We start from the raw sequence: 17,478 nt of genomic DNA, 5'->3' as shown, positions 1-17,478 counted from the left end.
GCAACAGGAATCTGAGAGAATTAAAAGGAGGTAACCTGACTTTGTTTATTGGTCAGTTAACAACATAATGACAAATACTTCATATAGACTGGAAGATTCACTCATTGTTTATAAAATGTTGCCTTCTCAAAACAAGAGACAGTGACATTTACATTCTTCTATAAACATAATTTCAAATCAAGGTCTTGATAGCGTTAATTATGTTTCCATAGTTACACTTAACCTCTCCGAGTCACATAAAACTTAGGAGAAACCCTTTTGACACAGACACTGGGATTTTTCTGCCTCTTTTATTGCTATTTATGAAAATTTTCAGACATCTTTAAAAGGGAGACAACATTTTCTGAACACTGATATTTCAGAGAGAAAGAGAGAAAAGAGAGGAAAAAAGGTCATCACCAGCTCTGTTTGCTTTGTTTTTTGGTGGTGGCATTTTACACAGAATTGCGAAGGCAACCATATATCTGCCGGTGAAACTGAAGATGGAACGGGAATACCTCAGCCAAAAGGACATGGACAGTGGCCATCAAGTAGCCTTTGTTCTATTCCCAAACCCTCTACCATCTCTTCAAAATCGGGTGGCTTTCCTATCTCCCTAGCAGTGGCCACGGTAAGTATAGCTTGTCAATTAAACATGAAATGAAACGTAATCTTCCCCAAACAACAAGGCTGGGGAATCTTATCTGCTGTCATGTGAGAGTATTATGGAAGATAAGACTACAGACGGTGGTTACTGGTAAAAGGCGAATATAATTAAAATGACTTATTTATGGTATTTTTCAAGGACACCGGTGATGTTACAGGCTTTTCCTCCCAAACTTTCAGCCTCTCTTTATTTACTCCCTCAGTGTGACAGTCAAGTGTGAAGCCATGAGGGAGTTAAATTCAAATAATTTACCATATAAGGTAGGACAGGGCAGATGGGGAGGACTGCAAAGGTGGAAGACGAGGTAGATGTGGGAGACAGGACCCCTGTCCTGTGTGGGCAGGAGGGAGAGAGATGGGGGCACGTTTCCAGGCCCAGTCCTGGGGCAAAGAGATGACCTCAAGAAAGAAACGTTCCCTGGGGCTGCCAACTAATAAGCAGATTTGAAAAGAACCCGATGACCTGGAAGCTACTGTTCCCAGGGACTATTTGTTCCATTCAAAACTTGACCAGTGTTGGGGAGAGGGGCTGAGGCAGAGACCCAGATGCACCTCATTGCATGGGCTGGGGGCAATGCCTTGGCGAATGGCCAAAGGACCAGCTGTCATGGTCAAAGAGGCATGATCGGGAACTGGGGAAGTGAAGCCAGGGGTCGAGGCAAGGAAAAAGCACCAGCGAGGGTGAGAGATCCCTCCAATAGGATTGTCCTGTAATATGGCCCTTTCAATCATAGTGAAAATCAGGGCTTCTAGGGACAGTTTTCCCACATTCACCCCATTTCCTCAACCTCCAGACCACATTCTAGATACTTAGGCAGAGACCTCTCCTTGGGGCCCTAAGGACAAAAGTCGGAAGAAGCACTTCCTGCCTGAGGACACGCTGCCCTGCACCTGGGCATGCTTGCAGAACCCACCCGGGACCAGCCTGGTCATCTGGGCAAAGACCAACAAGGCCCTACGTTCAGACCTGCCATGGACATAAAGCTCTGTAGTCTGTGCCCTGCAGGCAGGGTCCCTGATGAGAGGCAGGAGTGGGGACCAGACCCCCTCTGGGGAAACCTCACGGTCTCCACCTGCTTTTCGAGCCCAGAGGCCAGGCTGGCTCTGACTGCATATTTCCAACCCTCCGTGTAGCTGTTCCTGAGGCTCCCCAGACGGAACATCATACACAAGGACTCCAGCCCCCGTGTTCTTTTTCATCATGCACATCCTTACAGGCTTCACAGAGCAACCCTCTCCACTGCCGTAGCTGCGGCACAAACGTGCAGGGAGGCCCACGTGCTCTTTCTTATCTTCACAGATCTTTCTGCCTCAAGCCACCTTCCCTCTTGTGCTCCAATGCCGGATGTCACAGGAAGACAGGCCGGCAGGGCTCTCTTGAGATGCTGCACTTTGCTCACTGGCCCCAAAGTCCCTGGACGGTGCCTTAACTTGTGTCTTCATCACTCTCCTTTTGAGTAATGAAGACAGGTAATGTGTAATCCTATTAGCATCTCCAGCCTCAGTGGTTATTCCGCCTACACTGTAGGTGTGCTGTAGAAACAGTAGTTAGAGCAACTACAGCGCCCCTCAATATCCTCGGGAGATTGGTTTCAGGAGCCCCCAGAGGAAACCAAAATCCTCCGATGCTCAAGTCCCTTATATAAAATGGCCTAATACCATCGGCAACACCCCCCCCATATCTGCAGATACAGAGGGCCGAGTGTATCCATATTTTACTGTAAAAGGTTTTTAATGAACACTTGAATAAAAAAGTATTATTGGCTACTAATGAGTTTCTATGGAGAATGTCATTTTAAAATCTACACATATCAGGAAATAGGCTACCTTTTGTATGGAAAATAGAGAAAACTGTGATTCTACACTGATACCGTATTTGCCTGTATATGCGCACAGAAATTCCAGAAGACTCCCTAAGATGTAACAGTAGGGGGAGGGAGAGGCGCAAGAGCCCTGGGTCGGGGGGGTCTTCTCAGCATAGCTTTTTGTACCCTCCGGATTTTGAACCATGTGAATGGACAATCTATTTCTAAAAACACCGTCATGCATTTTAAAAACAGGAAAAAAAGGCATTCACAGGTGTTTCCAAAGTCTTCTAGTTCCTCTCTATATTGTGGAGGCAGGAGAGTCTGGGTCTGAATTCTCCCACTTGTCTGCAAACACAGACGTGATGCAATTGGAGACCTCCTCAGTGGCTTTTCCAAGGTAATTCTCTCCCTTTGGAAAAGGCTGGGAGACGAAAGAATCAGACCTGATGGAGTGTTCAGGAAGTCCCAGAAGCAAAGAGAATTGATTTTTCTTCAAAAAAAAAAAAAAAACAAATTTGGACATATTCCCATTATGAGGACCAGATGATAATGTGTCCTTTAAATAACAGTAGCATTAATTAAACACACCCTGGGATTTCAAGATGATGAGCCTTGGGATTCTGAATACTCGTGTCCAGGGAGGCAGTTTGGAAGCTTGACCAATTCTAATTGACATTTTGGCCGTGCAGCCGCCTGGCAAATTATTAGAGCGATTGGATCCTAGCACTCACATGAGAGTGCTTTTCGTTGTCATTCTGCTGTTCTCATTTCCCCCCTCCATTTGGAATTGCGATTCATAGCATTTCATGACATTGTCACACACTTTTTGCTGGGAATCTGCTGAGAAAGTAGGGAGTGGGCAAAGCAGCCAATGCCCCTTTGCTTTCCCCAGCTCTCCTGTTTCTCGCCTTTTGTTGCCCTATTTCCAATACCACAGGGTTCTTCCTTCCCCCAGCCTCACGTCTTATAGTGTGTGTGGTGTCATGAATGGCGGGCAAGGCTGCTGGCCCAGGTGGGATCATCGGAGAAGGTGAGGGTCCTCCTCTGGGCTCTTCCACAGCAACACCCCTCTCCCCCCCCTGTGCTTCCCACCAGCAGGAGTTTCTCATCCTCCTCCACAGTCAGGCCCTTCTGCAGGACCTAGCCTGGAACACATTCCTATAGCCTCTTTTATCAGCAGCCAATAAACAAACCCCTAGTGTATTTGCAATATCACCCAGCAGGATCATATTAAAACTGTAATACTGGGAGATCGAAATATTCTGGGGGAGAACCAGAAGAATGAAGCTCTAATCGAGGGTAACAGGCAATGGGCTGGCTTTAGGGGAGCAGGAAGCACAGCCTGGTAACCCCAACATAGGACTGGCTGATAGATGGTCCTCAGTAAATGTTTCATTCATTCATTCATTCATTCATTGCCTCTGGGAGATCCCCAAGAGAGGCATCTCTGTACAGGGCAGTGGGTGTCACTTGTGTGCCCCTTCAGAAGCATACTCTACCCCTGTCCGCCCTGCTTTCTGCGCTGGAGACTGAGCTGTACTCACTCCATCAGTAGGGCTCCCTCCTCTGACTTCCTGTTGAGTTTGACCAATGAGAGCCCTGGAGGGAGCCTGGAGGGATGGAAGGGAATGAAGTCAGGTGTGCAAAGCTGGCTGAATCCCTCTCCTCAGAAGGCAGTCCTCTCCCAGGACTCTCTTCTCCCTTCCACCCCTCCAGGTGTCGGGGACGTAAAAACTTCTCACTCTTGCTAACCCTGGGACCCTGAATTAGCCACTGTTGTTGCCCCACATGCAGCCCACATCTTTGTAAATGGTCCCTGAATTAAAGTTTCCTCAAGTTAATTATCCTGACTTGAGTTTCATCTGTTTCCTGCTGGAACCCTGACTGGTACCAGTTGAAAGGCTTGCATTTGATTCCTGGCACTAGCATTTACTATACATGTGACCTTGGGCATACCACTTCACTGCTCTGGGCCCCAAGTCCTTTAACTGTAAAACAAGAGAGCCGAATCAGATTTTTAAAAATTCAACAACTACTTCTTGCGAGCCTACTCTGTACCAGGTACTGCACCAGATGCTGAGAAATTGATGGTGAACCCAGCCAGGTCAAGAGACTACCACTCTATTTGATGGGCTAGTTTGGAAATGTCTTCTTAGGACACAATAATTCTAAACTCTCTGATTCCATGATGATCCAGTAATTTCTAAAGCAGGAAAAGATTGAGGGAAGGAGCTTCAAAGAGAATTATTCTGCTTCAAGTTGTGGGCAGGGAGCATGTGGGAGAGGTCTGGATGGGCACAGGTGGTCACAAGAGGTCCCTCTAAGACCAGGGACAGTGGACCAGGCAGTCAGGGTAAGGAAATGAAATCTGTTGGGAAGAATGATCCAGGACCTGTGTGTGTGTGTGTGTGTGTGTGTGTGTGTGTGTGTGTGTGTGTGTGTGACAGAGAGAGACAGAGAGAGAATGATCACCATCATTATCGTCATCACAGCAATCAGGGAAGAGAGGTATTCCTGGAAAACTAACAAAGTGAATAGAGAAAAACCGTGCTTGATTGTGTTAAATAATAACAATCATTAGAGTCATTTATTAGGACCATTTACCATCTGTGTCTAGTTACCAGGCAGCACAACAACATACATGTATCACTGACTATGTGTCAGGTTAATCTTGTTATAAATTATATCGATATGAAAGTCAGTGTTGGGAGGAGGGATAAATTGGGAGATTGGGATTGACATATACACACTACTATATATAAAATAGATAACTAATAAGGACCTACTGAACAGCGCAGGGAACTCTACTCAGTACTCTGTAATGACTTATATTGGAAAAGAATCTTAAAAAGAGTGGGTATATGTATATGTATAACGGATTCACTTTTGCTGTACAGCAGAAACTAACACAACATTCTAAATCAACTATACTCCAATAAAAATTTTAAAAAAAAGAAAAGAAAAAAAAGAAAGTCAGTGTTACATAAGTAAGGTGAGTCATCTTTGTCGCCACCCTGGACACTGGGGGCTCCCTGAGAAGCCTGCAGCCCCCCTGTTCTAGGCCTTCCCGAGGTGAATCTGGACAAGGGCACTCCCTACGTTGGAGGGGGCAGCTGGCAACAGAAACGGGAGTTTGATTTGGCTTACTGAATTTTTTTAATTGAATTTGAATTCTAAGCTTTCTTAGCCACAATTGTCTTAGTCTGTCACATTATCCATGGCTTCTCCTCCCTTATTCCTGCCAGTCTCTGGTCTTTTTCCATCTGGTTCTGGGACTTTCTTCCATGCAGCATAAGACGTTCCAGTGTAGACAGGCTGTGTTTTCACAAAGGTAATAACAGCACTTACGGTTCCCACAGTCCTTTCCATACTTCTCCTCTTGCAGGGATAGCTTTCAACTTCAGTGATGGGGACAGAGCAGGGCTTATCCCCATTTCAGGATAAGCAAAGAAAGTCTTAGAGAGGTTTGACAATCTGTGCCCGTTCATGTGGTCAGCGAGGAGCAGAGCTGGGGCTTCTCAACCCTGGAGCCAGGAGTGAGCCGTTTTCTTCTGTGCAGTCTTGATGTCAGGGAGACACTTTCTGTCCATATTCAGTGCTCTGCTGGGGATGTCCTGGGGTGGTGGCCCTCTTTGGTTAAGGTGCACACCGAGTCTGCGTCTCCCAAGAGCAGCCTTTGTGCTTTCTGCCCCCTCTCCTTGATGGACACCGGACAGATAATTTTCCTTCAGGTGCAATTCTAGGCTCTTGCTTATTCTGAAATGCACCTGTCTCTATTTCTCTGTAGAGGCAATCTTTCCTTTTGAGGGTGGGTGCAGAGGTGGCCAGGAAATAAACTCCAGCCACAGAACCAGACCCTGGGTTGAGATGGGGAAGACTGTTCCAGATGCATGCTTCTCCTCCATCTGTCCTTCTTGGAAACCATTAGAGCCCGTGCTATGCACAGCTGGGAAGAGGTACCCTGGCTCTGGACCAGTTGGGCTTCATGTTCCTTTTGTCCAGTCTCTTCAACTGGCTCCAAATGCCTGAGTGTGATATTCAAAGCCCTCCAGGGTCAGACCCAAGGCACTTTCCATTCTGAGCTTCCACTGACTTCCTGCCCTGTGGCCCCAGAACACACAGTGTTCTAGACCCAGTGAACTACTCACTGTTGCTGGATACCCTGGTACCATGCGTGTGCATTTGCAGATCTCTCTCTCTACTCAGCCTCCCCGCCTTTACAGGTGACAGACCACTGTGTGGTCTGTTACAGCGTGTGGGACATGTGCCTGTGCTGGAGCATGGGGTGCTTTGGGGATATGGCAGTTAGTGACACTGAATAGCACTGAGTTACCTCGTGGGAAAGTCAGCCCCTTCTCCACTCTGGCAGGCCAGGGAGAAGACCGGGTAAAGGGCAGCACACATTCTCACCTCTTTAACGCCTCTTATCTCCCTTTTTAATTACAAAGAGTGCAGGGCTCAGTCAGAGCTTTCACAGGCAACGGTTTCTAGCATAATCCAATAACATCGTTTTATTTCTATTTTTTTTTATTATGGCAAGTGATTTTGATTCTCATTTAAGGATGTGGTATAAAGTGTCCTTTTAAATAAACACTTTATTTATTTAAATAAATGTTTCCTTGTGAAATGGGGATTAAATGAGATAATGCATATATCTGACCCTTTGTAAGCTCTTAATGACGGTGAACTGATTTGAAATAAAAGAGAAACTGCCAACCCCCCTACAAAGAAAGAAAGAAAGAAAGAAAGAAAGAAAGAAAGAAAGAAAGAAAAAAAGAAAGAAAGAAAGGAAGGAAGGAAGGAAGGAAGGAAGAAAGAAGGAAGGAAGGAAGGAAGGGAGGAAGGAAGGAAGGAAGGAAGGAAAGAAAGAAAGAAAGAAAGAAAGAAAGAAAGAAAGAAAGAAAGAAAGAAATGCTTTAAATAAATGTTTTCTAAGTTATAAAAGAATGGCCCAAGCTAATGAGAAATATTAATTCAATAATCACTGGCATACAAAAATGACAGCAGTTATAAGGATGGCACATGCAGGATTAAAGTTGGGGAGGAAGATCTGTGGTGTTAGAATGGGTACGAATACCAGCTCTGCCTGACTTGCTGGGTGACCTTAGGCAAATACTTTCCTGTAAAAGGAAGATGATAACAGTACCTTTCTCAAGGAATTAAATTAACATAATGAATGCAAAGCACTTAGCCCAGTGCCTGGTGTGTAGAAAATACTCAATAAATGCTAGATGCCATCTGCCAGCCTAGTTTAAATGCCACCTCTTCCACGAAGCCTTCCTGAGTACTTCAGTCGGAAGTTCTCTCTCCCTATCCATACCCCACACAGGACCTAGCACAAGCCGAATGATTAATATGCCTCTGATTATAAAGGGATTCCCTTTTTGTCATGGGTTTGGTTTACAAAGGCTTGTACCCAATTTTCTGGGATTTTCTAAAAGACCCTCTCTAACCTTAACATGCTGCAGAGTATCCAGAAAAAAACTTAAAGATTCTAGGGCCAAAAGACAGAGGCTGCTTGTTTAATACCAATTTACACCACTATTGAACTCAGACTGGAATCAGAGTCCTGCCTATTCCTTTTTTCTGGAGCAAGAGAGAAAGACCCAAACGTGGGAGAGATAGGAGTTACAGAGTCATGGTTAGAGGAATGAGAGGCATAAGGAGAGAGCAGTCGCCCGTCACGGATCTTAAGGGGGTACAGGGAAGATGGCTGGCAATGGAAGGTGAGACAGACACAGGGACAGAACTCGGATGGGGAAAACAAGGTGCGGAGTTGACACTCTCAGCCTTCAGGATAAAATGTCCTAAGTGAACCCTATGCAAACCTTTTGCACAGAGCTGCACAATTACAATCAGGGAATAGAGTAATGTGTGAACCTGACTCTAGGAAGGGGACCGGCCCTCCTCCACGATTTCACCACCTTGCTTAAGTCTGTTTGCTGAGGGCTTGTGTCTAGGAAGAATTCTCTTTGTTGGAACCATTTATTTCCCCTCTTTTCAGAAACTGCGCCAGAGCCTCTTTGGAAATACAGTCCAGGTCTTCAGCTCTGACTGGACAAAGGCTTACTTCCGGTTTCATGATCCTTTTTCTGACCTGGCTTTCGCTTTGGAAATGGGAAAGGTAATAGCAGATGATAATTTTTTAAAGTCCTAATCCCATGCTCCCTGTCTGTGTTTCCTTCCATCCTCCTCCATACGAGGCGTGTTTTCATTATCATCATATTGTAGAAACGTATCGACAATTTAAAATTTAACCTTAAATGATAACAGGCTATTGAAAATTATGACACGCTATCTAGGATGTCACAAAGTCTCAAACTCCTCCCCACCCTCTTCCAAATTTTCATTTTCCTGACTCTTTTCTCCAGGTCCTAAGCATTCCTAAGAATTTAGAGGCAGGAAGAGATCTAGGAGTTTCTTTCTGGCTTGTTTAAAACCTCAATAATCAAATCATGGATCCCTAGCCAGGCAGAATTTCAAGAGCTAGCCGACTAGTTCCTCACCTCCTGCAGATCTAACAGTTGGACATGAGGCACGAGCCCAGTGAAGGTGGGGCGGAGGGGCCAGGCATCCCAGGGTGCCAGTCTATGGAGCTCCACAGAGAAGCTAGTCATCGCAGATTCTAGCCCAGCCGTGGCACTTCCACCACCATTGTAAAGCCCTGCTCCTCACTATTCACCCTCCGCTTCTCAGGGAGGTGCCCGAAGCATTCAGATGGCTGTACAAGGATCCATCATTAAATATTTGTTGTTTACAAGGAAGGGAAAAGACTGTAACTTTCTCAGGTAAGAGGCCTATGAGAAGTATTTGAAAAGAATTACCCATTTCCCGAGAACCTTTATAGGTTAAATAACCACCAGGGAAAATCCCCCAGGTTGCCTCAGGAAGGGGACTTGCCTCATAAGAGGACTTGCCTCGTAAGACAGAAATGGCTCTGGCTCTCCCAGAGAGACTGAATTTCATGACTAGGCAGAGCTCTTCCAGAGTCCCTTTCAATGTTCAGTTGCAGGGGTAACACTGACAGCTTTTATGCTCCACTGCAGAGCACCCTGACAGAGAAAATGAAGCACCAGGTCTCCAGATAGGCTTACTTGACAACATTTGATAGGAAGTCCCAACCTAACAGTTCCAGAGAGAGAACAAAAGGGGTGATGACAAACCTAATAAATGAAGGATTCATCCTCCTATTTAATCACGCTGACAAAGTACAGTGTTTGGTAGTTGCCTATTTAAAAAATCAGTTCAAATTATTTTGTTCTTAGATGCTAATAAACCCCTATCATGTGTAAGACTCTATGGCTGATATTAGAGGAAACAGAAATAATTAAAAGGCATCTACCTTCCCTCAGGCAGGGTAACTTATCACCCAAAACAGGAACTGAATGTCTAATCTATTCTAAGAACGTGAATTGCCAGCTTCCTTAGAAGCAGAGCCAGAGATGGGAATTCTTCATGCAGGTGATTTATTAAGGGAATGAATGCCCTCAGGAGAAACCCCTAAGAGAGCAGGGTAGCAGGCTAGGGAAGGAGGAGAAGCAGGGGAGGCATGTGGCTTCCGGGGATGTCTAGCCTCTGCCCGATCCATGGGAGCTCTGGGGGACAACTGCTCCATCTTCAGATAAGGGGGCGGGGCCTTTTCACCTCCCACCCTCATCAGGCATCCGCTATGGACCCTCCTATGGGAAGGTGGCACAAGTCCCAGTCACTTCCAGGGAAGGTGGCTCCAATTCTTCAGAGAAAGTTGAAAAGTAGGAGCCACTAGCAGCAGTACCCAAAGCAAGGGGGGGGACATGTCCACCAACTGAGTAAAAGGGATCCCAAGGAATCTAGATGGAACACATACAACATTTGCTACGTGAATAGAAAGCATTTAGCACAGTACCTGGCATGTGGCAGGTATTACATAAATGGCAATGCGTAATTGCTATTATCGACCTGCTCCGTGAAGCCTTCCTGAACCTTCCCGATCACAAGTTCTCCCTCCTTCCTCCGTAGTCTCACAGCACTTTGTTTTACTCTCATTCTACCTTGGACAAGGGTTTTGGAGTGTGAGGCTTCTGCTACTCATTTCGGTATCACCATAGAGCTAGATGGATTCTATAAATCTGGAGTCCCCAACCACCAGGCCACAGACTGGTAGCGGCGGTCCATGGCCTGTTAGGAACCAGGTCGCACAGCAGGAGGCGAGTGGCGGGCAAGCAAGGGAAGCTTCATCTCTATTTACAGCCACTCCCCATCGCTGGCATTACTGCCTGAGCTCCACCTCCCGTCAGCATTACGCTGAGCTGTACAATTACTTCATTATATATTACAATGTAATAATAATAGAAATAAAGTGCACAATGAATGTAACGTGCTTGAATCATCTCAAAACCACCCCCCCACCCATTTGTGGAAAAATTGTCTTCCATGAAACCGGTCCCTGGTGCCAAAAAGGTTGGGGACCGCTGCTATAAATCATGGCTGAGTTCATTCATTTACCTCTATCATGTGTTTCTTCATCAGGACGACAGTTGTCAATGTTAAACATTTAGAAAATGAGCATAGGAAAGGTCTGTGATGTAAAGATTGGCTCCCATTTCCGGGGAAGTCTCACCCACTGGGATTATTTGATGGAATCTAATGGTTAAGAACAATCTAATGGTTAAGTCAGGAGGCACACTGCCTGCATTCAAATCACTGCTCTACTGCTTTAAAGGTGAATGACCAGGGGCAGAGTACTCAACCTCCCTGTCTTACTTTCCTCATCTCTAAAATGGGATAATAATATTGATAGCATCCACCTCACAGGTTGTCATAAGGATTAAATGAGGTAATATGTGTTAGGTGCTTAGAACAATTCTGGGCCCAGTGAGGGCCAGATGACTGTAAACTACAAGTTAGTAAGGGGGAAGTCAGCCTCAAATGATTCATAGGGTGTGATCAGGCAGGAAGAACAGACAGAACCTGCATATTAAAGGCAGACAAGTACATGAGAAAAAGCATGGAGGCAGAATGCAGAAAATATGTCCAGGGAGCTAGTCCATCTGGGGCAGAGGGTTTGCAAAATGGAAACCTGGGAGATAAAACTGGAAGGATTGTTTGGGGTTGCACTTGGGAAGGGCCTGTGTTATCGGGCTAGAGAGTTTGGGTGGAGCCCGGCTGGAGCTCAGGAGAGAAGACAGTGTTGGGATTCAGCAGGGGCAGTAATGCACCGGGTGGGATCAGTGGAGAACCCCAAGGATTAATGCTCTGGGGTGAGGATGCCCGTTTGGGGCGGGCAGAGAAGATGAGGCCCTCCACAATGTTCCCATGGTGTAGGTTGACGAAGGAACCAAACTGACCCATCCTGTACTCAGAAGGGTTCATGAAAGTGGAGGCCCAGGCCCTCAGCTAGGTGGCATTCGTTGCAATGTGTCCCTACCCTCCTCCTGTGCTGAAGTCTGCGCGCGACAAGCAAGCGAGAGCAGGACCACGCGCTGGCTGCGGCGCTCGCGGGCGCCCTGTGGGCCGCAGGAGCAGCTCGGAAAGCCACCATCTGCCTTGTCACTGAGGACGCTTACATCGCCCCGACTCCTGACTACTCTGGGGACGGTGTCACTGAACGGGTGAGTGCACTCCTGCCCGTCCTGCCAGATAGAGGATGAGGAAGCCTGGGTGAGTATTAGACTCACCATGGAAATGGAGGTGGAACTGATGCCCCTGGGTGGACCTCCAAGATGTAAGCGTCTGATGTGGCCAAAGGTACCTGCCAAAGGGGCAAGGGTCAAGGGCGTACGTAATCCAAGCAGCCAAAATAGAGGTGCCTGCTGTGAATTTCTCCTTCCAGAATTCACCATGATCAAGAATATTCCGTACCCAGCAGAAAAGAAGCAGATTCACAGACATAGAGAACAAAGTAGTAGTTATCAGTGGGGAGAGGGAAAGGGGAGGGGCAACATAAGGGTAGGGGATTAAGAGGTGCACACTATTATATATAAAGTAAGCTACAAGGTATATTGTACAACACAGGGAATATAGCCAATATTTTGTAATAACTATAAATGAAGTATTACCTTTAAAAATTGTGAATCACTATATTGTACACCTGTAACTTATATAATATTGTATATCAACTATACTTCAACAAAAAAAAATTTTTTAAAGAATATCCCATGCCTGAAATTATCATAAACTCCATTTCCATAGCCACTCTTTTAAACTTGGCTAAATTCTACCCATTAGGGAAAAAAATCTGTTTACAGTTTTCCTGCTCAAGATACCATATTGGTTTAAAACTGAGGAATGTAAAAGTGAGGCCAGTGGCCACCCAATCCTACCATGTATGTTTTACATGGCCTTGTGTAAGATAACATGTCAGTTTCTAGCAATGTGATTTTGCAAGGAAACAAAGAACTCCCTTGAGGTACTAACAGTGAGTTGACATCTTCTAGATATAACTTTCATCCTCCGTTTCATTTTTATCTTCTATTTCTGATTTATAGCTCCAGCTGTTTGAACTTTTAGAGAAAGAAGCCACTGAGAAATTCATCTATGATCATTTACAGTGTGTAAGTGTTTAAGTGTTGAGATAATTCCTTTATGTTGAATTGATCTTACAGGAATCTTCTTCCTTTTATAAAGTGTATTTCTAATGATGCTTGTTAAGAAAAGCAGGTCATTCTGAGGACTAAGAGAGGGCAGAATGAGGGAAAGAGAAACCCGTCTCTCCCTCCCCACAATCTAGAAAGAGGCCAGATCACACACAGGCCCGCTCACAAATGCCTCTTTCTCCTTGGCTAATCAAACCCAGAGAATAATACTATAGAGCGCATATACAATAAGATTGCTTTTATGGGAAGAGAAAATGTTAGAGCAGTCTTGCCTCATCTAAGGGATAAAACACAAAAATGGTAGTCTAAATTGCCAAAATGGCCATTCACACTGGCTCAAAAAAATGACTGCCAGTCTGAAAAAGGCGGGTCCCTTTCACGTCTTCTATCAGCACCTTCCACACCATGCCCTCCCCTGCAATGAATCTTCCCCACCTCCTGTGTGGGAAGGACACAAAGTAGGGGATAGGGATGGTGGAAAACGGAAGGTGCTTTTTTAAGTTTCCTCTGTGGATAAAGAAATGTAAGTTGATTTTCTAAAGAATCAGAACCTTACAATGTAGCAGAGGACAATTTGCAGAGTAACCATGAAGCCATAGAAAGGTGGCTTGTATGGAAAGGGAAAATTTGATTCATGAAACTCACAACCCCATTCCTTTCAAAGCTCATAGGGACAGAAAACTTGGGCCTGAGTTCCCAGCCATACACTAGCCGTATGATCTTGCTTAAACTAGTTACCCCAGACCTTCCTCCCCCACCCTCTCTTGGGTCTATGTGGTAGGCAGAAGAATGGTCCCCTGAAAGATGTCCATACCCTACCCCCTAGAACCCGTGAATGTTTCATTACATGGTAAAGAGGAATTAAGCTTGTTAATCGGATGACTCTAAAATAGGGACATTATCCTGGATTATCCGGGTGGGCCCAGTGTAATCTCAAGGGACTTTAAATGTGGATGAGGAAGGCATAAGAGAGGGGAAGACTGATGTGATGTGAAAAGAGTACCACCCACTGTTGCTGGCATCGAAGGTCGAAGGTGGGGGCCATGAACCAAGGAACGCGGGCAGGGCTGCTTAGAAGCTGGAAAGGGCAAGGAAACAGATTCTCCCCTAGAGCCTCCAGAAAGAACGCAGGGCTGCTAACATCTTGATTTTAGGCCAGTAAGACCCATTTCAATCTTCTAACCTCTAGAACTGTAAGATAATAAATCTGTATTATTTAAGCTACTAAATGTATGGTAATTTGTTACAGCAGCAATAGGAAACTAATGAAAGCTATATGATAGATTTTAAATACCTGACATGAAATGTTAAGCTAGAAGCCTGCTTAGGGACTCTTTGTGGTAGAGGGAGATGTTTAATGGGGCTACATGGAGAGGAACCATGTAAGAAATGACTCTGCCAGCAAACAGAGGCAAACCCTTGCCTCTGTCTTCCATCTCTTCAACTCAGACCTGGGAGAGTCTGATTCAATAAGAAAGTCTTTCACATCTGCAAGGGCTTCTTAAGTGTAGCCAGAGTTGAGAATAAGATGATTAGAGCTAGAGCTATACATAGGTTTTCCCCCTCAAGGACTGAGAGTTGATAATGGGGACCTACTGTACAGCACAGGGAACTCAATACTCTGTAATGACCTATATGGGAAAAGAATCTTAAAAAGAGGGGATATATGTATATGTATAACTGATTCACTTTGCTGTAATGCAGAAACTAACACAACATTGTAAATCAACTATACTGAATTTTTAAACTAATTTTTAATTAATAAAAATTAATTTAAAAAATAAAATTAAAAAAAGACTAAGAGTTGAGCTGGAATAAGTAATGAAAGGAAGCAGAATCAGACTGCATGATGCAGATGAGCTTTGCACAAGAGTCGTGTCAAGCGGACCCAAGCTGACCATTACCACAGCCACGCGGGGAAAGGGTTGGCACCATTTCCTGAGTGAGGGGGCATCTTGATGCATAGATATTCCTCTGAAGGGCACTCCCTAACCGGGGCTGCATGTGTGATCAGCCCCCATCCAGACCTTTACCAAACACCATTCACTATCAAAATGAAGCAGTTCTGTGCCCTGTCTTCAGGCAGAGATCACAAGCTAGAGGTCTGAGGGTTACATGTGGGCAGTAGGCCTGTTGTTATTATGGGTTGAATTGCATCTCCCCTCTCCCCAAAAAAGAGATATGTTTAAGTCCTAACCCCCAGTACCTGTGAATGTGTTCTTATTTGGAAAGAGTTTCTTTGCAGATGTAATCATGTTAAGATCAGGTCATGCTGGATTAGGGTGGGCCTTCATCCAATGACTGGTATCTTTATAAGGAGAGACAAATTTGGTCATAGACACTGACACATGCAGGGAGAACACCATGTGACAATGAAGGCAGAGACTGGAGTGACGCACCTCCCAAACCAAGGACACCAAGGACTTCCAGCAGCCACCAGAAGCTAGGAAGATACAAGGAAAGATCCTCCCCTAAGGCCTTCAGAGAGAGCATGGCCCGCCTCTGACACCTTGATTTCAGACTTCTAGCTTCCAGAACTGTGAAAGAATAAATTCCTACTGTTTCAAGCCATTCAAATTTCTGGCCGTTTGTAGGGTAGGTCTAGGAAACTAATACATCTATCACATAGAATCTGCAGCATTAGCTCATATGGTGTTGTATTTTTAAAAACTTGAGTTGGTGAACTTCAAAAATAATCAGAAAATTCCACGTAAAAACCTAAATGTTTGGGCGTTCCCTGGTGGTCCAGTGGTTAGGACTCCTCGCTTTCGCTGCTGAGGGCACAGGTTCAATCCCCAGTCGGGGAACTAAGGTTAAGCCACCCCTCAATCTGCACAGAGCAGCAAAAAAAAACCAAAACAAACCAACAACAAAAAAAACCACACACAAAAACTAAATGTTTAGGTCCCCCCAACTCCCACCCAAAATCAGAAAATCTGACAGCACTAGGCCTGTATTCTAGCATGTCTTCAATCAGCTGATAAAGGGAGCAGTGACTCCCATTAGACAAGTTGTGATAGACTGAATGATGTTACCTAACTGGTAAAGAGGACTCTGCAGATGTGATTAAGTTCAAGATCTCAGATGGGGAGATTATTCTGAATTTTTCTGGTGGGCCCAATGAATCATAAGGGTTTTATAAGAGAAAGAGGACGGCAGGAGATTCAGAAAAAGGGGTGTGATGAGGGAAGCAGAGGAGAAGAGGCTATGTGATGTGGAGTCATGAACCAAGGAATAAGGACAGCTTGTAGAAGCTGGAAAAGGCTAGGAGACATCATAGCCTCCAGAAGGAACACAGGCCAACCAGCAGTTTGAATGGAGTCCAGTGACACCAGGGCTGGACGTCTAACCTCCAGAACTGTGAGATGATGGATTCCTGTGGTTTTTTGTTTTCGTTTTTTTTTTTTTTAACATCTTTATTGGAGTGTAATTGCTTTACAATGGTGTGTTAGTTTCTGCTTTATAACAAAGTGAATCAGTTATACATATACATATATCCCCATATCCCCTCCCTCTTGCGTCTCCCTCCCTCCCACCCTCCCTATCCCACCCCTCTAGGTGGTCACAAAGCACAGAGCTGATCTCCCTGTGCTATGTGGTTGCTTCCCACTAGTTATCTATTTTACGTTTGGTAGTGATTCCTGTGGTTTTAAGCCAACACGTCTGTGGTCGTCTGTTAAGGCAGCAACAGGAAACTGACACACAAGTGCTCTCCCGTGCCTCGGGCCCCACCTCTCCCCATTTCCTTCATGCCCTGCCGTACACCCATTTGGGTTCCCATCTGGCTTCTGTGGGCACTGAAATTTCTTCTCCTGCCTGAAGATCCAGCCCCTGCAAGGGCACAGATAGTGAAGGGGACAAATTAATCCACAAGAGGAAAAGTGCATGCATTTTAGCAGAAGGCTTCCTGATATAATGCCTTTAAAGAAGAGGCTTTAAGCCTGGGCACCTTGAAAGCCAGCCAAGGAGCTTCTTTTCTGCAGGTAGAGTATTGACACAAAGCTAAGATAAGGCCAACCAGTGAGAGGCCCTGAATGAGGATGGATTTTATCCTGGAGATCACAGGGCACCTTTGGAAAGTTCGGAGCAGAAAAGTAACCTGGCCAAGAAAAGAGACAGGGAGAAGTGCCTTAGAGAGGGACAGACAGTAATTTTGCTGTGGTTCTAGCATGTTCTAAGAGCTAAGGTAGGTCCTGTGCATTATTTCATTTAACTTTTGCAACAATCCTAGGAAAAGGGTATTTTTATCTACATTTGCAGATGAGATTGAGACTTAAAGAAGCTGGAGTCAGTATAGTAGAACTGGTTTTGAACTCAGGTTTGTATAACTCCAAAGCTATTTCTAGAAAGCTCCTCTGCTCTCCCTGAGTTTAACAAGGTGATGAGGAAGGGTGCACTGACTGAGGGAGGCTGGATAAGGGCCAGCCTGAGTAGCTCTGAGGGACTGAGCT

General features: G+C 45.2%; 1 protein-coding gene across 1 annotated transcript in view; it reads left to right on the top strand.

Annotated features, from left to right (window-relative positions):
* Positions 1-17,478, top strand: part of MINDY4B (MINDY family member 4B) — a 40,635-nt gene that overhangs the window by 1,741 nt on the left and 21,416 nt on the right. Inside the window, exons 3-7 of the mRNA XM_028167982.2 lie at positions 443-610; positions 8,458-8,577; positions 9,150-9,241; positions 11,878-12,043; positions 12,920-12,985. Coding sequence (XP_028023783.2) covers positions 443-610; positions 8,458-8,577; positions 9,150-9,241; positions 11,878-12,043; positions 12,920-12,985 — 612 coding nt within the window. The remainder of the gene's footprint in view (positions 1-442; positions 611-8,457; positions 8,578-9,149; positions 9,242-11,877; positions 12,044-12,919; positions 12,986-17,478) is intronic.

Source organism: Balaenoptera acutorostrata, chromosome 4 (assembly GCF_949987535.1).
Source record: "Balaenoptera acutorostrata chromosome 4, mBalAcu1.1, whole genome shotgun sequence".
Classification (NCBI taxonomy): domain Eukaryota; kingdom Metazoa; phylum Chordata; class Mammalia; order Artiodactyla; family Balaenopteridae; genus Balaenoptera; species Balaenoptera acutorostrata.
The sequence above is the reverse complement of the archived record's forward strand: the minus strand, read 5'-3'. Positions and strand labels throughout refer to the sequence as shown.